General features: G+C 39.3%; 1 protein-coding gene across 2 annotated transcripts in view; it reads left to right on the forward strand.

Moving 5' to 3' along the window:
• The first annotated feature begins 19,476 nt into the window (after positions 1-19,476).
• Lim1 (LIM homeobox 1) overlaps positions 19,477-25,573 on the forward strand; it is a 50,097-nt gene continuing 44,000 nt past the window's right edge. The window contains exon 1 of one of the 2 annotated variants that reach the window (XM_068295653.1): positions 19,477-20,589. In XM_068295653.1, coding sequence (XP_068151754.1) covers positions 20,547-20,589 — 43 coding nt within the window. In that variant the 5' untranslated portion in view covers positions 19,477-20,546. The remainder of the gene's footprint in view (positions 20,590-25,573) is intronic. The other variant, XM_068295651.1, reaches the window with a different exon arrangement.

The raw sequence follows: 25,573 nt of genomic DNA on the forward strand, positions 1-25,573 counted from the left end.
AAAGAACACTTGAAACGGAACATTAGCGGAAAATTGAAAAGCTCACAAGCATCACAAGTCATCAGTAGTTCCCAGCACCGACATAACGACTCTAACATTGACATTACAGGGAAAACGTTTAATGCATGGAAGCCAAGACGAAGTGCCACATACTCTATAATCACTCGATGGTTAGAGACAACATTTCACTTCACTTCTAAAACTAGAGCCAATGTAAATTATGTGTGTGGAATGCAGGGAATACCCGATTCGTTTTGAATGCGTGCTGGAGGTGCCACAAGAACACTAACCATGAATGCATTTATTGATAGCTCCTTATGTGGCATATTCGTCTTGTTTGGCAGCAATTTTTGCTCACATTGTAGTACATTTATTACGCATACGTCGCGAAACAGAAACAGCAACAACGTGAGCTTCAACGACAGCCATCAAATCAGAAATGGCGCCAGGCCAGACAGGGCCGCCACACGGAGGTGGAAGGGCAGAATAAGTGAGCCCGCACGTGACCGTCATATTGGCGAGCAGCTTTTTGGTCAAGTTGAAATGCAAATTGCAACTTCCGTTAAATTGGTGCAGCTGTTAGCTGTTGTTGTTACTGCGTTTGCCCATTGGACATGGTCTAGAGAGTAGCATGGTGGACGCCTGGCATCTTTCAACCGTTTTTTGTTTACGCCTCCCCTTCCCCAGACCACAGATTTTCATCTCTCATGCAAGCCAATCTCACGTAACTCAGCTACTAGGGTTCAGTTTGTTGCTTTCTTAGGTCTTACTTGGTTGCTTGGTTGATTTATGACTTGCTGAGATTTTTGTTAATGGCTTTCCCTTTGGCCTGCTTTATGCTCTATGGTTTATAGTCAAAGTTACAGCTAATAAATGTCACAGTTTCCAAGTCCTGGATTACCACATATGCACTTCGTCTTCTATCTAGTTCTATGCTTTTGTCCTCTTCCTCCCCCTTTTTACATTTATTTGTTGTTTTCCTTTTTTTCGTTTGTGGTTGGCAAAATTTTCTAATTACAAAACCAACATTTACAATGTAACTCGAGAGGGCAGCAATAACAGCAACAGCAGCAAGAATGATAAGTAAAAGCAGCAGCAGCAGGAAGCGTACTAAATGCAACAAGTTGCATACACAATTAGCACAAGGATACACACACAGACACACACGCAAACACACTCACTCATACATACCCTCACTCACACACCCGGAAAAAGACAGAGAGCAAAACAAAGCCGAAAAGAACAGAATCCTCCTCCTTCTGCTTTTGTAACTGCCTCCTGCTGTTGCTTCTCCTGTTCCTTTCGCCATCTGTGTCTCCATCTCTGTCTCTGTCTCTGGCTCCTTCTCCATCTCCTTCTTTAGTTGCTTCCACTATGGTTCTGCTCTGGTTCTGCTCTTTCAACAACGCAACACAAAAACCCCTTTTGGCCATGGAAGCGTCTGTTTAACTTTCAAGTGCCGTTCATACGATACTCATAAAATTTCCTCCAGGTAATTTTCTGTCATGTGAATACATGTGTTTCCATTCCATGTGTGTGTGTGTGTGTGTGCGTGCCTGTGTGTGTTATTGTTCTAGTGGACTTTCAAAGAGCAGGACACAATAACAGATACCAACTTGTGGTTGCATGTATGTAGACAAAGATAGCATGCAAGTGAGTTTTCTAGATGCACTTTTGGCCACTTAAAGCAATGCTAAAAAGTATTTTCCTTCCATTGCCGTTCTTGTTTTCGTTTTTCATGCTTTCTAACCATTTGCTCTTTGCTAGAGCACAACCCTTGTCTACGTTTATAAAAATAAATCATCTTTCTGATGCCACAATGCAACCTCCAAACCCACATGTTTTCCGAACGTTTAAATCCTTTAAACGCGGACATAATCATTACATTGCCTCTCTTCCTAAGAGTAGATCAAGGTAGGTTGGATTCATTTGGAGAGTTTCTAAAATGTGTTCAAATCTTCTCGATATTTCTCGATTCATAGTTAATCCATAGTTAATCCCCCCTTGCCACGACCATGTTTGCTAATGCTGCGGTTAGTGTGTTGAGAAGGATTTAATGAGCATTGCCTTTTCTCCTGCAAGTATGCAACTAAAATTTTGTCAAACGCACTAAAACATTATTAAGCATAGCCCGAGTTATCCCGGCTCGTAAGTTGGTTGTCCTTCATGCATACGTCTGGCCTTTACCGTCTCTATGTGTGTGTGTGTGTGTGTTTGTGTGAGTGTGTGTGTTTTAAATATTTAATTATATTTAGCTGCCTAAAGTACTTACAGTTTTGCGCTCTTAGTGACAGATACGCATACATAAATGAATGTGTTTATATTGATGTTTGTGTGTGTGTATATGTACATATATGTGTGGGCAACATGACGTATGATTAACTCATTCTCTCTCTCTCTCTCTCTCGTTCTGTCCTTCCCATTTTGCGAGCTTAGGTTCTTTGCCCTGTGGCTTAAATATCATGTTTAATTTTCTTGTGCAAGAATATTTTCTAATATGTTTAAAATAATTTGCAAATTAAAGTCTTGAACTAAATTACACTTTCGTCCAAAGCAATATTTCTTAAGAACAGAGGAATAAATAGAACAAGTAGATAAGCCGTAGTGAAATGAAAAGATTTGTTGATCCATTTTTAATAAGACAACCAAATAATTTTAAAACGTATTTTTACTCCGACTGAAGATCTTTCAATGTGCACTCGACGCGTTTTGCTTTTAGGGGCTTTTTAATTAACCAATCTGCCTGGCCTTGAAAGTATACCAAACTAGGTTAATATATGTTGAAAGAAAAGCCAATGACACGAGGACTTTTTGACTTTGTGTCAATTCGAGAGGTATATAAGATCTATTGATGGCTTTAGAGACCAAAGTCTAGCCTTTCAGCAGGATTCTGAAGAAGATCATTACTATTCTAAACAGCAATTGCTAAACAAGAGGAAATGTTCCCACTTGGTGCATTCGTCCAAAAGAAATATTATATTTAGGATTGTAGTTCGACTTAAAAGTAATCAAAGTTAAGTTCAGAAGGACTTCATTCCATTCATATTTCGGCGAGAGGTCAATGGTTCAACTGTCCAAGGAGATTTCTGGAGGTATAATCTGAAGACCGTCGAGTTTCTTTAATCAAACTCAGTTAAGTGTTTTAAGTTTTAAAATCGCATTGTAAGACCGATTGGAATATGTCTATGAATTTGCATTGAGCCACATCTGAAACACGATTCCACATACCGCGTGTATCTAGAGAGATTTCTACTTCATTTGGGTACTTGCCTCCTTTGCTAATATGAAATTTTCTGGGAGTCCTGCTTTGATTTTCCATCGCAAGTATACTTGCCATATGAGAGTTCAGTGTTCAGGAATCACAATCGCAATGCATTTTTCTTTATGCCATTTTCCATTTTCTTGTCCTGCTGCTGCTGGTGCGGCTCCTGCTGTTGCTGCCATTGTTGTTGTCGGTGGTTTGTTTGTGTGCGAGCACATTTTTCTTTATTTTTCCTCTGTGTCGTTTTGTGCGGCAACTTTTCGTGGCCATAAACACGTACGCGTCCAGCTTTTGTATTTTATCTCTTCCTCCCTCCATCCTACTTCCTCCACTTACTCCGCCCGGCCCACACACATACTCGGAGAAATACAAATATACACAAACACACACACACATACATACATACATACACATGTGTGTATGAATGCAGGGCAGATGGTTGTTGTTGGAAAAACTCAATTTAGCTTTTTGCAACCTTACAACAAAACAACAACAACAACAACAACAAAAAAAGCAAAACACAAAAAAATAAAGAAGAAGCAGGAACGTAGCATAAGAAAAAACGAAGCGAAAAGCGAATTCCATTTTTTCTTTTCAGTTTTTCTTTATTTTTCTTCTTTTTTTTTTAGTTCATGTCATTTTTCCTGAGTTGCTTGTGCGCCAAACGAGAAATATCCACTTGGACTTGTTCATACATACACACATACATACATACCTACATATATATGTATGTATATATACTTTCCCTGACAACAACAACAAGGTGCCTGTCAACGTTGCCCAAAAATCAGTAGAGTACGAGTAGATTCTATGACTCTGACTCTGCCTGTTCCTCTTCCTCTTTTTATCTAGAATAGCCCTCTATTTTGTGTGTGTCCCTATCTGTGTGTGTATGTGTGTTCGTGTGTGTGTTTGTGCGGTACGTGCCTCGCTTGCCGCTTATTAGAAATCAAATCCCATAAAAGCCACACTGAGCCACAGCCGCAGCTACATGTATTTGTGTGTGTGTGAATGTATGTAGGAACTGGGGCCTCAAGAGCTACGAGTCAGCAGTAGGGATAGGAGCATAATGGAAAGGGCAGCATTTAATGGCACAGAAAAACTAAACCAACGAAAAACTTCAACTCTCTATGATGTTGCACGGTGGATTACGGCCACAAGTAAGTAATTAGAGGGACCAAAAGGCCGGACCAACTCTGACTTTGCCGAAATTTGTGCAGTGGAGAAATATTTAATAGTTGCAATCGATTAAAAAATGACAAAGTTATTAAGTTTATGTCACTTTCTTCCATTCGCTGTAAATAAAAGCTACAAACTGATTTGAATCGATGGAAGACTCTATATATCTGTATATTTATGTACCAGTACTTTCCATGTCTAGCAAGCTGAAGATCAAGTCAAGTCAAGTGAATTCGTCTTAGCAAAAGTTAACCTTTAGCAGCAAAAAGTGATTCAATTTCGACCACTGTGGCACATACAAAGGAAAATTCCTGAATAGCTCGCTGTATGTGAAATGGTTTCGCGATGTGAAGGCCAGCAGAAAACAGAATAGTTAGTCAGGTTTAGATATTTGTAGCTTTGACATGAACACAGGAATACACCAACACACAAACACACACAGATTTATACATGCATTGTGACATTTATTCCTTCGGCTTTGCGGATAGTTTATCCTTGTTTTCTAATCGCTGCAGGTGGCAACAACATAAGAAGCAAAACTTCCAACTAATAATTCTAAAACGTTTTGAGTTTCCATGTTCTGTATAAGAAGGATTCCGAGTAAGAAGAGTAAAACAAAATTTGTTAATGATTTTCCCACAAAAGCGCCATGAAGTAGGCAGTAAGTTTTATTTAGATAATAATGTTACTCATACGACATGTCGGTAACAAGCAACTTTGCTCTTGTAATTTCAAATCATAACTAACTAGAAAACAATATGATTCATTAATATAGAAAGTAGGGAAAATAATTTTTAACTTTCAATTTGTGTGGATACTAAAGTTTTATAAAGTTTCGATTTCGGATGATTATCATCATTTATGTATGTATGTATGTACATACATATGTACATATGTATGTGTGAAATCTCAAACAATTAAAGTCGAAAAGATAATAAAGAAGAAGATTTGCCGATTAGTATTTTGCAAGAACATTTTCTAGATTTTCGTTTTGTAGATGAGATGAGATTCAGTTGGATTTTTATTTATTTTTTTGGATAGTGAGCTTAGGGGATGGGGGAAATATGGACATTGCTGACATTGCGGACTGTTGCCACTTAAAAGCGAAACCGACACGAAAAGAGTCACAAAGACAGACAGATAGACGGACAGAAGGACGGAGGATTGAATGGATGGACGGACATACGAACGAACGGATAGATAGACAGACAGACAATCACACTCAGCAAGTGTGCCATCTCCTCCAGCTCCATTTGACTGCAGCTCTATAGCTTTTTCCTCCACCCAGCTCTATCGACCTCTTCCGGCTGTCCAAACGGCCTCTGTTTGTGTGTTTGTGTGCTGTGTGTGTGTGTGTGTGTGTCTGAATCCCACAAATCCCCCAGAGAGCCCAAAGAGGCACGGAATGGTAACGGCTGATGGGCTCGGGGACTTGTTGGGGGAATGGTAAATGGGAGTTGGAGGCAAACGAGACAACAGTTGCCATGGCCATTGCTGTGGCTCTGTCTTTCTGCCTCTCTCTCTATCTCTGACTCTGGCTATGCCCAGAACCTGATATTTTGTCATTTGTGTCACGTTCGCCATTCATGATGATTTCGTTCGTGCCTCACTCTTGCCATCTCCCTCTTAACATTCAGCTTCTCCGTTCAGAGTTTGTGGTGCGCCATTTTGCCGTTTTTATTTATGGAATGCAGCTACTCTTCTGACCCCCTCAGCCCCCTCCACACCGCCGCACACACACAGACTCTTTCTAGTCTGCCTTTTTGTCCTGTCTCTCCTATAGCCCGTGTACGTGTGTTATCCTTTCCATTTCGAGCATTTCTCTGCCTGCCACAATAATTCCCACGTACTCCAAACAGATCCCAAACTCCAGTTTATTCCACACCCCGCACACCCCCCTTCCCGAATCCCCCTCCGGCCATCACCACACATCTCTTTCGCCTTGTCACTCCATATCTCTCCTTTGTAGATGTATCCACTTTCAGCATTTTTCGTATGGGCATAAATAAGTTTCAAGCATCTTTCTTACTGTCGCCTCTTCGGCCATAAGGAAAATGGGACCAAAGAAACTAGTAAACAGGAAAATATTTATGAAACCGTACACCATAGACCATCCACAGCTATAAAAATATCAAAGAAATATATAGCAAAATATCATTGCCACTATCTGATTTGAAAATTTATTTGTACATCCATTGTGGTACTTGTTCTTAAGCTCTGTCTACAGGAGTTAAAGTACATCATCCATTAATCTACATCGTTAGTCATTTTAAGTTGTTAATCAGAACTGGAGATTCGTATGATATTGGATAACCTCTAACTTTATGCATTTCTAAAGCCAATTATCTATCTGATTGTATCAGATTGTCATTGCTAAGAAAGAGGTTTGAAGTATATGAGTACTCCATTTGAGTACTTCATTTGATTTGAAGTACATGAGATATAGAAAACGATGCATGAAGTGATCAGTGTCTTAAAACCACATTATGGTAAATGGGAGTTGGATCGGATCGTCAAGATTGCATAAATAGAACAGAAATTATAGTCAAGGCCTTTGACAGCTTGACAGCAAAGTAAGCAAACAATATTTTTTGATAATAACAGTCTATATACTAGAGTCAGACGGATCAGACTGCTATATCATACAGCTCCATACATAAGTTAAAAGTCTTGACCAATCTTACAGAAAGCATTGTTTTATGAAAGGAGAAATGCTTCCAGTAAGAGTATCCTGAAAAATCTCAACCCCCTTCCTATATCGAAATTGAAAATATTTAACTTTTCGACAATCGCTTTTAAAATGAGGACAGTAATAGAAGAAAACTTAGTCCTTGATCGATTCCTTCTAAACCCTTTGTCCAATTGTGTTAAAATATGACATCAATGAACATTGAACAATAATTCTGTGAGGAACTTGGGAGATATTGATCTAAGTACCTTATATATATCCGATATATGTACAATATCTTCAGTATATAGACTTCTACTTCCATAATTATCAGCACTGTCTTTTAAACTGCATGGGGGAGATGGCTTCGATTGAGACGGGCGGGACATCTACATTAAGTGGTCTTCTTCTTTGGCTCTTTGACAAGGGCATAAAATATATTAGTCCCTCTTTGGTATTATAGGTACCAAGTAAAACAAAATTCGTTTAACTTTTTTACATGGTAACACCCTTGGACGTCCTGGATATAATGCTTCTTAAAAGGGCTTATAATGAGTAAGTTCGAGCGTAATTCTATTTCTATTCCTCGGGCGTTAGGGACATTTTCAAGCGCCAATAAAAGTTGGTGGGATCGGGAAAGATTCTGCCTGGTACCAACATTTGGGAGTATTTGGTATAGGTAAAATTCCACCGTACGTGTGCATGGTATACTTTGGTATTAGTTAGGATAGATAGATAGATGGAAAGCTCAAGTTATTGATGTTAACTTTTGTTTTCCGCATCTCTCAATGCCTAATATCTTGGAACCAATGGAGCAGTTTTTCCTTTTCCTACTTCCCTGCTAGGATTTGTGTTCTTTAAGCCGCATAATCAGGCCAAAAATGAAAATGGGAAAACAAATATTGCGAGAAGCTAAAATATTGTGGCTTAGCGCCCTCCATTTCACATAATTTCTGTTTTATTTTTTCATTTTATAAATGTATATGTACGTGAGATATATATTTACATATGTATGTATGTACATATGTATGCAGATTGTACATATGTATGTGTGTATTCGTATATAGCATCGTGTACACCGTGATGTTGTGCTGATGTTGTTGTTGTCGTTTCAACTTTGTGTGCCTGGCCACAAAAAATAATGTAAAAAGTTTAATATGCATAAAGTTTCATTGGGTTTTTCGGGCATCGCTTGGGACTTGCAGCCAGGATAAGGACCAAACCGGACCGAAACATGTTTTTCACTTTTGCGCTAAACCAGAAAAAAGACCAAAAGCCAAAATAAAAACGAAACGAAAAAAGGATAAAATGAGAAAAGAAAAAATACAACAAAAACAACAATAGAGTGCTGCAAAGCAGCAACATCACCAACATCACCAACAACACTAACAACAATAACAAAAGGTGTTACAGACACATAAATGTGGCAAAGATTTATGTTTGGTTTGCCAACTGTCTGCTTGTTAGCCTAAAAGTTCCACGCCAAAAGTAAATAACTGAAATATTTTGTCAAAAATATTTTCCCCATCGAAACTCTGATTCTTTTTACAATGTTTTTGTTCATTTATTTTCATTTTTTCATTTATTTTATTTAGTTTTTTGTTTGAGTGGTTTTGTTTCACAATTTTTGGTTGCGCACTGCCGGCACTTGAGAATTTTTCTAAACCAGACAAAAACAGAGATTGAACCAGAGGAAAAGCGACAGACGGAAAAACAAACCAAGTCAAGAAAAAGTCCATTTCTGATGCTCTTTAAATATAGATAAGAATTTCCCAAAAAGCACATCGAACTACTTATTTCATTTGAGAAAATAATATTCTACTCTCGAAACGATTTGGCTTGTGAATAAATTTGTTACAGATATCCATAAATGTTATCCAAAGTTCTTTGAAATTTCTGGAAGTCTCTCTATATTCCTACTCTATCCGTATATCCACTACATGGATTCGGTCTTTCTTTGATGAAGGCATAGCGATTCTTTCATCCAGGTAAGAATGGTTAAGGGGAGACTTGTACGTGTCTACTCAAACTTTAGTAATAGATTATTCAACTTTTTCCATTTCTATTTTATTATTATTTCTAAGGAATAAGTACAAATTGTTTGGTTTTCACGGATCTTAGTAGAAACAATTAGTTTTTATAGTATATCTTTCACAAAAAAAGGGGCCATTCAGAATCAAGTGATGCATAAATAAATGTTTTAAGTATTTATATTTGTATGAAAGTTGATCTTGTAAAAAATTGTTAAATTTATAATCAAATACAAAGTTTTGATACTTCGATTAATAATTGGTCCATGATAGAAGGGATCATATTCATCTAGTTTTGTTTAGATCTGTTGACTAAATCTCATGTCTTCCATATGAAGAAGCGAAAAAAACAGTTCTTATGAGAATAATTTTTGAGAAGGATAGCAACTTGATGTACTAGTGTAATAGAAAGATAGAGAAACTGATTACTTCGCAATATATAAGGATATGATATGATTTAGAATTGCCAGCTTTATTCCCAGACAATTCCGAATCTCCAAACAGGTAATAGGCCTTATCTTCAAGTCTAGCCTTAGTCGTTAGTTAAATGGGCTGAAATCAGTACAAATTATGGAGTGTGTCCTATTACATAGCGACGTAGTATCGAATGCACATCGCTGCTTATACCCTTGCAAAAAGGGTATATTCAAATTTACTTCTATATAGCTTGGCTCCCATACAAACGGCAAGTCACTAACAATAACTTTTCTCCATAACCATTATCTTTTTTGATCTATTATCACTAAATTTATTGGTATTATTGGTATTATACCTATAGACGACTGTGCCACAGATGAGCAAGTTTAGGGGACTATATCATACAGCATAACATTTGACTTTGATTTAGATAAAACGTTTGACCATATTAGCGGCTATTGGTAAGGAAAGAGTAAGCCCCGGTCTCTGGTTTTAATAACAGATTGACATACTTTTTTTTTCAGTATCCTTCAAAAACACTCGTCAACTGTTTTCTGAGTCCTTTTTTGATGTTTTCCACTATTTACCTGAACCTAATTCACACTTATACACAAAGAAATTGAATTATGTTTAAGGCAATGTAACTTGAACAAACTGAGACTGAGTTTACATAAATATTTACCTCAACAACAGTATGGGACTGGAAATAAGGTTAAGAATAGGTTGATTACAAAAGGTCAATGATCCCTAATCGCAATGGTTTGTTTTCTTAACAGTATAAAGTCAGTTCCCACAGGAACAAAACAACAAATTGTTTATCGGATTCGCATTATAGTATATATATTTAGGTAGGATAAAAGAGTATATTTCATATCTTTAGTTTTATAGACTAACTAAATTGGCCTTTAAGAATTTGTATGGCTTATTGTTCTAGGGTTCTAATTCGATTCAAAGGGACTTTTAATGTGTTTTTTTACAGGTATTATTCAAAAATCTTTTGAAATTTTTGAAAGTTGCTAAACTGTTGATTGTCTTTATAAACATTTAATAAATAATTGCATTCGTAGAGCGTTTTTAGAACTCACCTGAATGAATGAATGAATGAGGATTCCAACATTTGCGACAGAATCTCATATTTTGACTTGAGTTTTAAGGGTTTGGGCCCAAATGGAGCACTAATGAGGCGAGCTTTGGTATAAGAGCTTAAGAATCAATAAATTGTTGGGTAATGCAAATCGAGGACATCAGAATAAAGAGATCAAGGTTTGTATTTAGTGGAAAGTTAAAAATGCTTTAAAGCTGAGAGATTGTTGGGGTCCGAATGTTTAATTGTTGGCCTGCAATCAGGCTTTGTCTCGTTAGCAACAAATCACGTAAACATGGTCAAAATTTATGCCCAATAACAGGCACAGTTTAATTTCACAAAAGTCATTTTGCATGGTTTGCAAACCAAAAGATACAAAGATACCGATTTACTAGCAGAAGATACAAATGTATCTGCATGCAACACACAAGCATACACACATACATATGTTTAAACACACAAACACACTCGAATACAATGCATTCATATATTATATAGCAGGTCGTTGTTCCCTTCAGATAAGACAGCAAAACTGAAACTCGCAAAGACATTTTGTTAGGGACATAAATAACACAGTTATACACTCAAGTGAGTGTGCGAGTGTGCTTGTGTGTGTCAAGAATATCCTTTAGCCTTAGCAACTAGCAGCAGGAAAATTTTGGAATTTCGAATTTGTTGATGCAACTCAAATAAATGTGAGGAGGTCAAATTTAACATCAGCATGTAAAAGTGAGATGGCAAGCAAAGGGAAACAGCAAAATAAAATCTAAAACCGAAAACAAAAAAACATAGATATGAACACACATACATACATACATACATATGTATGTATGTCTATGGAGAAACAACTTTAAGCAAACCTCACAAATCTTGTTATAGAGAGGAACCCTCGGGTGGCGGCAAAAGGGTGTAAGGCGGAAGATACATGCATGTCACAGAGAGAAACTTTGGAGAATGAATGACGTTACGTGAAGTTGACAACATGTCAAAAATGAGAAAAGATACCGTAAATGAACAAATGGAACAAACGAACGGGCAGGGAGACCGGAATGGAACTTAGTAGTAGGGATTGTTGCGGTTGTGGTTGAATTTCGTCTGTCTCCACGGCCGGCCCTCCCTCTCTCAGCGGACGGGGCGGCGAGGTAAAAGTTACCTACGGCGACAGGGGCAACAACTTGGCAAAACAAGTGACATTTATGTTGCCAAAACAAACAACAAAACCGCTGAGTTTCGTATGGATGGGGGGGGGGGAGTGTGTGAACGGGCTGGGGGCAAGGATGTGTGTGGGGCTTGGCGTACATTTGGGGTGGCAAGGGGCAATGTCGTAATGTATGTGGCAGAAGTTTCTCTCTTGTCTGGGTAAATCAGAAATCGCAAATATTAGAATAAAATGCAACAAGAGCAAAATGGAGGCAAACAACAACAGCAGGAAAAGCAGCAGCATGACAGAGATAGAGATAGTGAGGGAGAGGATAGAGACAGCCATAAGCTTGGGCGAGAAAAGACCTGTGTACAGTTGTTTCTCCTGTCATTGTTCTTGTTGTTGTCATTGCTGTTGTTGTTGTTGCTGTTATGTCGCATGCAGCCCTGCAACGTCAACACACACACACACACACACAATTGGATACCAAAACATCAAGAGGGCAAGTTAAATAAAAGGAAGAGATCACAGGAGCTTGAACTTCTTTTCGTAACACTCATCCGAAACAAATTCTGAAATTAACACACGGAAGTTTGAAACCATTCGATTTGAGACAAGCGAATATTCAAACCAGAGGGCCGGGGCTAACTTCGACCGCGTCAAAGTTTGTATACCCTTGCAACTTTTTTGGTAACTCTTTCCTTACCTATTAGCCATCAATGTGGAAGAACGTTTTATCTAAAGAGGCTTATGTTTGCGAAAGAATGGCCTACAATCATAGGAAATAACGAAGATATTGATCATAGTAACTGTTTTCCACCGATCGATCCTATGGGAGCTATATGATATAGTCACCCGATCTTGATGAAATTTGGAAAAGTCGTTAAAAACTATAATAGACTCACTAATATTCATGTTTCAAGACAATAGCTCAGAAAATAACGAAGTTATTGAGAAAAGTCACTGTTCGTGACTTTGGGGTTTATATGGGAGCTATATGATATACTGGTCCGATCCGGCTGAATCCGAGATATACAAGCTTACATGCAAAATTTCAGCTCTGTAGCTCTTACGGTCTAGGAGAAGTTTGCGTTGATCCAGACGGACGGGCGAACATGGCTATAAGAACTCGTCTTGTCATGCTGATCAAGAATATATATAATATGGTCGGAAATGCTTCGTTCTATGCGTTGCACACTTCTGACCAAAATTAATATACCCTTTTTGCAAAGGGTACACAAATCAGACACATCGATTAATAATTTACTTAGCTTCGCCTTTGTTTATATTGACCCTTAGAAGTGAGCATCTTTCGAGTCATCTCGGAGTAAATCAAACTCCCTACGATCGTAGACATAGTCTTTCTCTCCCCTTCCGACCCAAATCTGAAGTTAGTTAAGTTAGTTTCAGTTTGAATTTTTTTTTACGATTTTTTTACATTGCTCAAGTGTGATTAATAATTTTAATAATTAATAATTTAATAATTTTTTTTGTAGTAAAATGAAAATTACATAATTCCATACATAATTAACATTACATAATTTCAAAAGAAAAGAAAAATAATGATGATGATGGCTTCTGGTGAATTCTTAATAGAAACGTTTGATCTTCTTGGTCAATTTTATTTTGGGGCAAGTAGCCTCACGAACCATGACTGGAATACGCGAGTTCTGATCGTCCTTGGAGTTGCTCGACTTGGCCTTAGCCAAGAAATCAAAATCTGTCTTCATTTTAGTATAGGTCGGCTTGATTGTGGGATCCAACAAAGTCTCCCATTCGGTGTCGTCCAGCTGCTCCTCCGACTGTGGAGCATCGTTGTGGACGCACATTGAAAAGTGCTTCTCCTTCAATGAGACTGAAGTCTGCGCCGAAATCGTGCGTTGATTTCCGGCCGATACGGCATCCTGGTTCTGGTCAAGTTCCACTACGGACATACGGTTCATCTGGAACCAGAAACTCCTCCTTATATTGATTTGCTTCCCTGTCTGCAACAAATAACAAATTTTTGTCATCCCTCTCTGTCTCTCTCGCTCGCTCTCTCTCTCTCTCTCTCTTTGCACTTACCCACTGCTTATATATCTCAAAGACGATCCAGGCGAATACAAATCCGAGTACGAATATGTATCCGAATACGTACCGAGTCGTCTCGCCATCACAGTGTGCTAGTTTGAACCAACATTTCTCAAGGATATTCTCAGCTTCTTCAACAAAGGACTCCCACCGCGGTTTTGTTTCTGGCTCCACAGCGCTTCGAAAAATTGAGAAAAGGTTAAACATTTTAGAAAATATATATTTTAGTTTGTCTTTTTCTGCTGTTTTTCTGCCCCTTGCTTCAGTTTGAATGAATATTTTTTTTCTGGCATGCCTTGAGGTACACTTTTTGGTCATAAACCAGCCTACTTGGATGATGTTAGGTTTTTTTTCGGTTTTAAAATTGTTTTTCCCTCTAGTCATCCGCCTACTTGAAATCCGACGGAACAAAGTTATACAGAGTTGGTCCCATGATCCATGAGGTGGTCCATGCAGGGAAGGGCAACTCCTGGCCCAATCCTGTCTATTAAGGGTTGAATCCGTATGTACTTATTGGACAAGATGAATAGTCGCACCTAAGATAACTGAGAAAAATCAGAAATATCGACAGACAAACACATCGTTTAATAATTTACTTACCTTTGTTTTTGTTTATATTATATGTATATTTTTATACCCTTGCAAAAAAGGGTATATTAATTTTGGTCAGAAGTGTGCAACGCATAGAAGGAAGCAGTATAAAGTATGATGATCAGCATGACGAGGCGAGTTCATATAGCCTTGTCCGTCCGTCCGACCGTCTGTCCGTCCGTCTGGATCAACGCAAACTTCAAAGTTTCGTAATATCAAAGGAAGTGATGAAAAAAGGATTTGCCTAATTGCTTATTTTATTTAATTGGTCGATAGCTTGGAAAACAGAAAAGTAATTTTAGCTTGATAAATCTCTTATCTTAACATTAACAGATAACAGATACAGTAGAATCCGGTTATAACTAAGCTATATCCGGAAGACGTACTGACCGGAGGCCCCAAACCCTAAGTTGGTATTGGGACCAACCAATCACTCATCGAACTTTAGTCGCTATAACCGGACGGTCGCCATAACCGGATTCTACTGTATATATTATCAAATTGCAGTTAACCTTTTCTGTGTTTTCGTGGTAATGGATCAAGCCTAATCTAGAAATGCTTTGAACCATAAAAGTACAAGTATTTTCTGATGGAACGATTTCAAGACTCTGACACTTGAAGACTTGGGTGGAGAGGAAACAATTCCAGACCAATGAAACTGGAGATTCGGTCAGAGACATTACATATGTGTGTGTATGTGTGTTTGTATGTATGTGTATAACAGATATTTAGTATTGGCCGTTGCCAAAAACCAAGGTGAGACAGTATTTTATTGTGGGTAACACCTTTTGGAAGGATTATTTGAGATCATGGATCAGTATTTTGGTATTGACTTGTCCACCCCATCTGTTGGTTACCACTTTTCTTCATCCAAATCGACCCTTTGCCATCCTATTTGGCATTTGGTTTATGAAAAGTATTTTTCCGCAACAAACAAGCAAAAGTGACACAAAACAGCAGCTTTTCCTTGTTGCATGCACCGTGCACACACACACACACGCAAGGAATGAGAAAGAGAGAGAGAGAGAGAGCCAGTGAGAGAGGTATGGGGGGCTTGGGGCAATGCAAGGCGTGGCACATAGCGACCGCCCACATGGTTTTTAGCTTGGCTTTGATTTGGTTTTTCGTTTTTAGAGAGATTCTTGTTGCTCGCTTTGCTGAGCGGCGGGAGAGTGGGTGGCATGGCGTAATTGTGGGAGGGACGGGAGTGATGGGAGGTAGGGGAAGGAGCAAGCGCGTGTGTTTGCATATCTGAGCACTGCGATCGGCCAAGTGTCGTGCTCGCTCTCATCTACATCCTGAGCTTTATTTTTTGCTTTCTTTTTTTTTGTTTTGTTTGGTGAGGGTCTTTTTTTTTCATTTTGCATTCTGTTTTCTTGTTGTGCCCCCTCTGCCCCTGCCCCCAGACCCATTCAGTTTCTTGTGGACTCCCCTTGACATGGCGACGTCCGTTTTGCTGTTTGTTCAGTTCGTGACTGGCTGCGTTTTGGTAAGAGTGTGGCAAGGGAATGGATAAGAGAGACGATTGCGGGTAGGATTTCTGTATGGTTGCGGAGGCGGCGCCAGCACTTGACTCCCAAACAGGGCCACATCCTTTGTTTGTCGTCGCCGTCGTCGTCGTCGTCGTTGTCGCTGTCGCTGTCGTGCCAAAAGTTTATGGCGCGTCGCGAACCTCGTCGCGCTTTTGTTGTTGCTGGCCATCGACCCAACCCCACCCCCCAGCCCCTTACGACCAACCAACCGACTGGATAGAGAGGGGGGTGTGGCATGTACGGGCTCTACGGGCTGCCTCCTTATCATGGCTTGGCCAACATTTTCTTGCTACTTGTTTGTTTGCTCATGCGATTTTTGATAACTGACATTTGTTGGCGTTCGCTTCTGTGTTGAACGAACGACTCTGGTAACTGGGAACTGGTAACTGGGGGCCACTGCCGTCGCTCATCGAAGGGAAAGGTAATTTCTCTTTGGTAAAAAAAAACAAAGCCAAAGATGATTTGGCATGCAGATATGATGGGGCAAAGAAATGGAGCAGCTGTGTGTAGATGAATCAAAATTTGTTCCGTGCTGGTGCAAACAATTTTTCTTTTTCGTTTTTGTCGTTTTTGTTGTTGTTTTTTGTTTTCTTTTTGTTTTCTTTTTGTTTTTATGCCAAATAGCCAAAAGAAACTTTGTCTAGGCTCCACCCTTGTTTGTGTTTAAAGTTTGTACAAATATTTTCACACAAATACATTTAGCAAGCAATTTTCGAACAAATAATACTAATATGTACACCATTAATTCTTAAGAGCCTCACTTAAGCTAATATTTAAGCGAATCGGAACGCACGATTAATACTCTAATTCCAACCAAAGTCTAAAATTATCTACACTAACTAATTTCTGTCTAACTGAGAGATCAGATGAATAGCAATTTTCCTTATTGGTAAACTATTTATTTAAACTTTGTTTGATGGAGAAAATACACAAAAGTCATTTGTGATTAAAAATTCATGTTAAATAAGTAAAAATAAATCAATTTAAAGGCAACAATTACTACATAAGAGAAAAATACTCTCAACTAACATCAATTTCTATACACTGCTGGTCACAAATTTAGAACATTTCGAGTTTTTCATCTGTTATTCTGATTTTCTCGAATCCCAAGCATCTTAAGAGAACAAAATATGTTTCTCATTTGTTGGTTATTGTATCAAGATCAATTTTATAATCCCAACATTCGCCCTTTTTCTGCCAGGTGCACTTTAACCCGAAATGACCCCATTTAGCCTGGTCAGTTACATTTGTATGGCTTTTATTTTACATACAAGTAATTATCGACCCAGTTAAGCTGAACTAAACTAAACCAAATCCCAGAAATTATAATCCACAAGTAAACAGTTAATAAAGGATGTTAATAGGTTACAAAGTTCTCACTTGGATAAGTTTTTATAATATTTGTTTTGTTTAACTTATTTTTTATTGATAAATCCAAAAGTCTGTTTACTACCAAGATCGAGGGCATTCCGAAGAATATTTCGATATATACATATGTCTATATACATATGTACATATGTGTTTGTGTCAGTGTTTCAGTTGCCTTTATAAGACAAACATTTGGCAGATGAAATAATCCAAATGAAAAAATCCTGGCCCAAATGCTGTAATTGCTGTTTGTAGGTTGTTGGGCCAATTATTTGTACAAATACTTTGGCAAGCATGTAAATTCATAGATACTTATACACACATACATATGTACATATGTATGTACATATGCATGTGTGAGTATGCATAATTATGCTAGTTAAACGTAACACGGAGAAACTCTTGCAATTGCACAAAAAAGCACGTGTCAAAGTAATACGCCAGCCGCTTGCTTTCCGTTTTCCTTACACTTTGCATCCTTGTTTTAATGGAAGACAGTGACAAGTGAAACATCAGACAAATGAACGCAGGCGGGACCTAACACACACACATACACACGCATCCACAAAGATTGTGGCAGGGGCAGACGAGTGAGTGAGAGAAAGAGAGGGACTGAGCCAGGACAACCAAGCACTTCACAGCTTAACACCCTAATGTGCAATATTTTTGACTCCCACACAACAACAACAGCAACAACAACAACAGCGAGTACAAATACAAATTCAAATATAAAAACGGAGCGTCTGCCACGTCCATCCGAGACCATTCCTCGCCAATTCAGTTCAGTCCGCACCCCATCCCGCGGGAGCTGTCGAAGCATCTTCTGGTTATTCTGGCGCAGAGAGAAAGTCATATATATATGTATATGTGTATGTAGAGGGCGCCACCCCTCACGGCAGCAACAACAACAACAATGTGAATAACAGTAAAAGCAAAGCATAGAAGTAGAAGAAGAACACAGTAAGGCAAAAAACCAAAAAAACATCAGAAAAAAAAAAGCGACTCTCTCTCTCTCTCTCTCCCTCTATGTTTTCCTCTTGACAGTGGGCTTCCCCTCATTTTTTTTTTTTTTTTATTGCGCTTGATCTTTGGCTTATTACCATGTCACGTCGAATGCGAAATGCGAACGCTGCCGGAATACAAAATGCACACAACGCAGGTTTCGGTTTTTCTTACTTTTATTTGGTGCTTGGTGTTGTTTTTTTTGGCCTCCTTGCTCGAATGCGTTAAAACGCCAAAGGGGCGTTGAAAATGGTTGTTGCAGCAACAATTGTTGGTGGTACGTCGTCGGACCGACGGACAAGTCGTTGCGCAAAAGTTTGCGCCGAACTTTTTTCTGTGTTTTGGGCGACGACCAACAGTTGACAGTCCGAAAAGCATTTGACATTTTACCTTGGCTCACACACAGACACAGATACAAACACACGCACACGAACACATAGACACACAGACACATAGACAGCCGCACAGAGTGAGAGAGAGTGTGACTGTAACAAAACAAGAGCAAAAGCGCACGCAAATGTCACTTTTGAAAAATGCCATTGGTTCCGAAGCAAACAAAAAAAAAAAAAAAGAAAAAATACACACACACAGACAGAAACACACACACATACACACTCAATCCTTAAATTTTTTTGCACTCTGCGCATCTCTATCTCTCTCCCGAATAGCTTGAAAACCAGTTGCTTAGCAACGCCCCCTCTAACCGCAGAAAGGCAACAAAAAAAACCAAAAAAAAAGCAACAAAAACCAAACGGAGAGGAGAAAAAAACGCTGACAGCGACGCCAAGTGTCGCAGCGACAAATGTCAAACTCAACTCAGACTGAACTCCATTGCTATTTTAGCCAGCAGAAGGCAGCAGCCAGAGGTCTAGCTAGTTATCTCGCTCTCTCCCATGCCGACGAACCGAGCTCTGTGTGCAGGGGAAATAACTGTTTGCCATTGAGCGCGAGTGCGTGAGCCTGTGTGTGTGCGTGCCCATCGGTGTGAGAGTGCACGTGTATGTGTATGAGTGTGCGCGCATGCGATTCGACCCTCGTTTTCGTTGTGCTGCAGCAGCAGTGGCAGCAACATCACAGGTACACTGGGCACATTGGAACTCAGTTTGTGTGTTGGCTGTCTCGCACTCGCACGCCTTCGCGCCATTCGTTGTCGTTCGTTACCACTATCGTTCGCTGCCGACGAGCCAGCCAGTATTCAGTCGTCGTCGTTCCGTATAGCCGTCGCCGTTCAGTTTTTGTTTGACGTTCGCGTGAAGCGGCTCGACATAATCACTGAGGAGAGTTCATATCGCTCGCTCGTTCGACGACGTAACATTGTTGTTTACCGTTAGACATTCGTCTCAGCAGTCAGCTGTTTTTGGGCCAAGCAAGCAATCTACCATTTCGATATATTCGTGGTCACCGTCGCGTTTCGCGATTTCGCCATATAACACAAATATATTTTGTCTTCTCGAAAATCCCCCCGCTTTCCGATCCTAAGCCCCCCTTGCAAAAAAAGAAAAGGAAAGAAAAGTTCATTTTTTTGTCAGTGAGTGAGAAGAAGAAGAAGAGCAAGAGTGTTGAGTGCCACAAATAGAAAAATTTGCAAGAATAAAAAAATTCAAAGAAAATATTGAAAAAGAAAGCAATCAAAAAAAAAAAAAAAAAAGAATAAAATCTGGTTCAACAAATAAATATATAGAAATATATATATATATTTACACATATATACAACACAATGCAAAAAGTAAAGTAAAGAAGGGAAAACACACAAAAAAAAAAGTATCAGTATCAGCTGCCGCGTGTTTTGCCGCCGGCCTGTCAACAGACGAAAGCCCCCTACACGTGCTATATCTACCGTTACCGTCTCCTCCTGCACCTCTTCATCCTTGGCGGCAGCATCTCAGCGTTGTTCGGTGCCAGCTTTGAGTGTATGCGTGTTTGTGTGTGTGGGAGCCCAGCCTTCTGAATCCTCGCATACCGGCATCCAGGGCTCGCAAAACTCAGAAAATACACCCACCCACTTACCACACACCCGTACCCGCACCCACACCCACACCCACACACCACACAGAACTCCCTCCTACCCCCGGCCTAAAAATATTCGACAACAAAATTCTCACCGAGGCATCCAAAGCGCCCCTCAGGGCTGTCGCGCTGGCGTCATTTCTGGGCGACGGTTTTGCCGCCCTCGGTAGCCGAGCACCACCGGTCAAGGATCTAATGGCATTCGGTGCGGTTCTACACACAAATCAGCACAATATCGGTAAGTCAATTGCTTAGATCATCCTCGGGAGGATCCTTTTCATTTAGGTTTACGGGAAATGGCGACGGACGGAAGGATTACTTGCGCTGCTTGATCTCCTCCAAATGGGAGTGAAGTGTAAATTTGAACATTTGGGATAATCTTCATTGCAACAAGAGATATCCTGCCGCTAAATTCTCAACGTTCGCATTAGAATTTATGATTTGGGCTTGAAACTAATATTAAGCAAAGTTTTGTGGCACAAGTAAACTTTTAGTTTCTCACTTGGGTTAATCATATTGTCATTGCCCAAGGAAAAAGTCGCTAGCCGTTCGTTGGTTCGTCTTGTCTCTTCCCTATTCCCTTTTCCTTTTTTTTCCTAGCAAACGACAGGCCAAGGGTTTTGGGACCCATGCGCACCCTTAATGGCGACGGGATTTCTGTTTTCTTTTCTTTTTCCTCTTTTTTTTTGCTTTGGCAAAGAAAAGTTTTGCACTTTTGAACTTGTTTTCAAAGTTTTCCTTCTTTTTGCGTTTTGTTGTTGTTGTTGTTCGGTTTGTGCGAATGTTTTGGCTGGCAGGGGTGAATAAGATGATAAGGAGAGGGAGAGGGGGGGAGGGTATCTGTGAGGTCTACTTCTGTTGCCGCAATTCAACTGCTACCTACAACGAATTGTGTTCTGAGCACCTCCTCCTCGCTATTCCTTACGCCCATTTTGTACGCTTTTGAAGTTTTGTTGTTGTTGTTGTTTTTTTTGGTTATATTTTATTTTTGTTGTTCTTATGTTGGCTTGTTCATTCGTTCGTTTTGGCCAAAAAGTTTTGCGCAGTTGTCAAAGTTTTCTTGTTCTTGTTGTTGACTGGGTGGCTGGCTTTTGTTTTATTTCATTTGCTCTCATGTCAAATTTTCACTTTTGCTGACTGTTTAATGTCAGCCAGCGAGAATTTCCCATTTCCATTTGCCTTTTTTTTCGAGTTCTGTAGGTTAGGGAGAGGGAGGGAGCGAGAACTATGAGATATTCATGATCAACCGAATCGATTTGGCCACAATCTGATATACATATAGACTCTGGCTAAACATTTTGTCTCTTTTTAGAGCTAAAGAATATTTGTCAATCGAATTGAAATAAAGTTTTCTCTTTCTCAGAAAACTATCAAAAGGAATAAATAATACATAAATTGAATAATATTCAATTCTTAGAGAGTAATTAATTTCAAAATTTAGTTAGGTGTAAGAATATCGATGTGAACCTTGGCCAGTTTGTTATTACCAATAAATTTGCGATTTTTCACAATTTTCCAACTAAATGCATGGACAAATTTAAAGAAAAAACCAACAACAACAACCGAACGTGCTGACATTGACCATAAAAGTGCCCACTCGACTTCCCCCAGAAGTCTGAATAGTCATAGCTGTCATGACAAAAGAACAAAAAGAGTCAAGTTAAAGCCATAAAACATATTTTTATTGTTCTCTGCCAAATACCACGTGGGACTCAAGTCCTGGGTATATACATACATATGTAGAGACTTTAGTTAATTAGACTAAAGCTTACAATATTCCATTCTGGCTTTACGTTGTCTATTAAATTTAGATTCGATTAAATAATTTCTAGAGTGTTTAAAGCTTGTAATTGTCAGTACGATTATGAAATATGTGAGTTATTATACTCTGTTTGAATTATGCATTACTAAATTGCGAAAATTTATCTCTGTTTTAGCTGTGTGTATAAAGTTATAAGCATTTTAAGTTATATTGGGTGTAAATTTATACAATGAAAAGGAATGAATCAGAGGAAAGAGACTTTTCTAGCAGTTTTATAGAAAGTACTACTTGGCAATTGAATTGGTCGAAATATGATGGACAAATTGGCCATGTTGAAAGTTCAATGTATCGAATGCTAGGTATTCCAATAGTTGGTCATAATTTGGAGAGTCTTGTACATAAATATATGTACATGTGTGTGTGTATGGGCTGTAGCCATGTTACTTCTGGTTATACACATATCTTCTTGGTGGATCTTTTCAATTTTGTTGCCGTTGTTGAACACAAGCAGCAGGAACAACAAAAGCTCAGCAACGCCTTTAACAAAGTTCGCGCTGCTGTTCATCAACATTTACGACTGCCAGTAGAAAAGAGGAAGATCATCATCATCAAGCATGTGGCAGCAGCAGCATCATCATCACCATCATTACCATCATTATCATCATAAACATGCTGAGTTGAGCTAAGCGTGCAACAATATTTCCGGCCTGAAGCTGGTCTTTGTTTAGGTCTCCTGTTGCCGTTGCACATACATACATCCATCTAAACGACCAACCGACCAGCAGACCAACCGACCAACCTGACTTAACTTGCCTGACTTCACCTTCATCATTCAATATATATGCATTTCTGTTTTATGCGCCATTTTCTTCATATTTTTACGATCTTACCAATGCCTTAGACAAAATGCAAAGAAAACGCTGAAAACAAAAAAGAAAAACATTTTTTGTGCAACTTCTATATACTATTCGCTCATCCACTGTACTCGACTCTCCGCCAACCCCCTCCCCGCTGTTCTCTATGTTGGATCCTGGCATTGATTTATTGAAGAAAAAGCGTAGCCGGGCAGCCAGCTGCTGCCGCATTTAGCATGGCCTCAAATGGTCTAGGCAAATCGTCGTTGTCGTTGTTGAAATGGCCAGAAGACCACAGAAGTGCATGTGTACGAGTGGGCAATGGGGGCGTGGTTGTCTATAAATTGCCATGCATAATGAGGCGTTGAGTCTGAAGTCTGAAGCAGCTTCTTGTCAATATATGTAATATTTTGACTGATGTCAGTCGCGAATCTCTTACACTCGGGTGGTCCAAACTCAAAGCTGGGGAGCAAAAAATGAGACAAAAACCAGCATAGCCAAAAAATGATCTTAAAATGAAAACCAGTTTGAAGGTTTTCACAACTTTCGAAAGGAGATTGTGGTCATATGATATTCATTTGGTAACAACAACCACAAACAGATCTGATTTAGCCAAACTGAAACTTTGAAAAAGAATTTTAAAGTCAAATCGTCAAATAGTCGAGCATGATATTTATTGGGGATCGTTTGATGTCATACCAAAGTTAGCTCCTGTATCTTATTCTCTTGTTTTACTAACTATATCCGTTCGATGAAGGACTCTAGGTGATATTTACTTGGTGCAGGGTCCTTCGAAAAGGTTCACATCAAGGTAGATCCTTGTTTGTTTAAGCCATTGAGGAAATGGCCGTAAGAATTCGCTTCTCTTTGATGGCTGTTCTCCCGATTTCTATTTCTCTATATATACATATGTATGTAGGTTCGTTTCCCTCTCTCATTCTCTTCCTCTTTCTCTTTGACTTGCCATCTTTGTCTATGTTGTTTCTGGGTTGTCTCTGGCCTGCCATGCCTGTGATATGCAAGTTATGAGGGCCCCCCAACTGTTGGGAATTTTTCCATGTTTTATGCCGTCAAGGCTTGGCCATGCACAGGCACAGGCCCAGGCCCAGGCCCAGGCCCAGAATCGGGCCCAGGTCTTGGCTTTCTGAATATTGGGGATCTAGACTGGAACGACAAGGGTCGGGTCGGCAGTCGGGGTGAACGTCATCGCTTGTCTGACAGTTTTTTTTTTTTTTGTGTTTCACTTCACCTCGCACAACCCCTTTAGAAATCGCCATGCAGTTTGCTGAAATAGTAATTCACATTCATGGCTTCGCTTCGTCTGTGTTCTGGTTTGGTTTCTGTTTCTTTTATGATTTCTTAGCCATTTTACGATTATTTTAAAGCTGTCAATAGTCAACGTGTGAGATAATTTATATGCCATAAATTTCATTGCAAGCCAAAAACTAAAAAAAAAAAGAAGACTGAAGTAAGTAAGTCGTCTCGCCGACTCTGCCATACCATGCACCAAGTGAAATAACTATTAGAAATGTTTTGGGAATTCCTTTCCCTTTAAAGGAGCAAACTTGGCCCACCTAGAGAAAAACGTCGGCTCCTTTTCGATTTTAAGATTGGAAGAGAAAATACCTACCAAAATTTGTTTTGTTGGCCCTAGCTCGGATATACCATCTCACCGTATTGGTGCATGGTATAAAGAGAAAAAAGGAGTCAGTTCTGCGGAAAAAGAGACGAGGCAACACCACTACCAACAACAGCAGCAGCTCTATTGCGCTTTTTTTTAGCCTTTTTGGGCCTTTGTCTGGGCCAAGCATTTTCGGTGGCCCCACAATTCATTTGTGTGGCTTATCGCCCCTTTGGCTTGATTTACTGCCCTGCACTCAACAGGTTTTTCTTTTATTTTCCTCTTTGTTTTTTTCTTTTTAATTATAATTTACTATTTCACTCTCGTAGCAAAAACATAAAGGGCAAACAACAGCAACAAAACAGTCCCAAAATACATAATATACATACATACATACATATATTATGTAAATAGATTTGGATGCATATACATACATAAATATATATATATAAGTATATAAAACGGTAGCCAATGCCTCAGGAATTGATTTATAACCGAAAGATTGCCCTCAAGTTGAGAATAAAGAAAAAGATGAGGCTAAAAGAGACGAGCCACGAGACGTGAGGCAGCTGAAGAGGTAACAAGTTGTTGTTGTTGTTGTTGTTTCTGTTGCTGTTGCTGCTGCTGCTGTTGAAGTTGAAGACCAATTGAGCCACTTGACGCTCTCACGCAGTTGCCCGAGGCTTAGGGGGGTGTGGTGATAATGACCTTTAACCCAACTCTGAACAGCAATAACAGCAATAACAGCAACAACAACGACTACACAAACAAAGTCAAGATGAAAATAAAAACAAAAAAGAATGCCATAAGCAAGTCGTGATGCCGACCAAATAAATACTCTGCTAAATTGAGTCAAAACCTTTAACCATCGATTTCAAGTCAGAATCTTCTTGGATGACAATATCTCAACTAATTATGACCTTCGATCGGAAATCTATAGTTTTTGTCAATACTTTTCAGTCCTAATTATCCCTTTCTATCACTT

Source organism: Drosophila tropicalis, unplaced genomic scaffold (genome assembly GCF_018151085.1).
Source record: "Drosophila tropicalis isolate 14030-0801.00 unplaced genomic scaffold, ASM1815108v1 contig_130, whole genome shotgun sequence".
NCBI lineage: Eukaryota > Metazoa > Arthropoda > Insecta > Diptera > Drosophilidae > Drosophila > Drosophila tropicalis.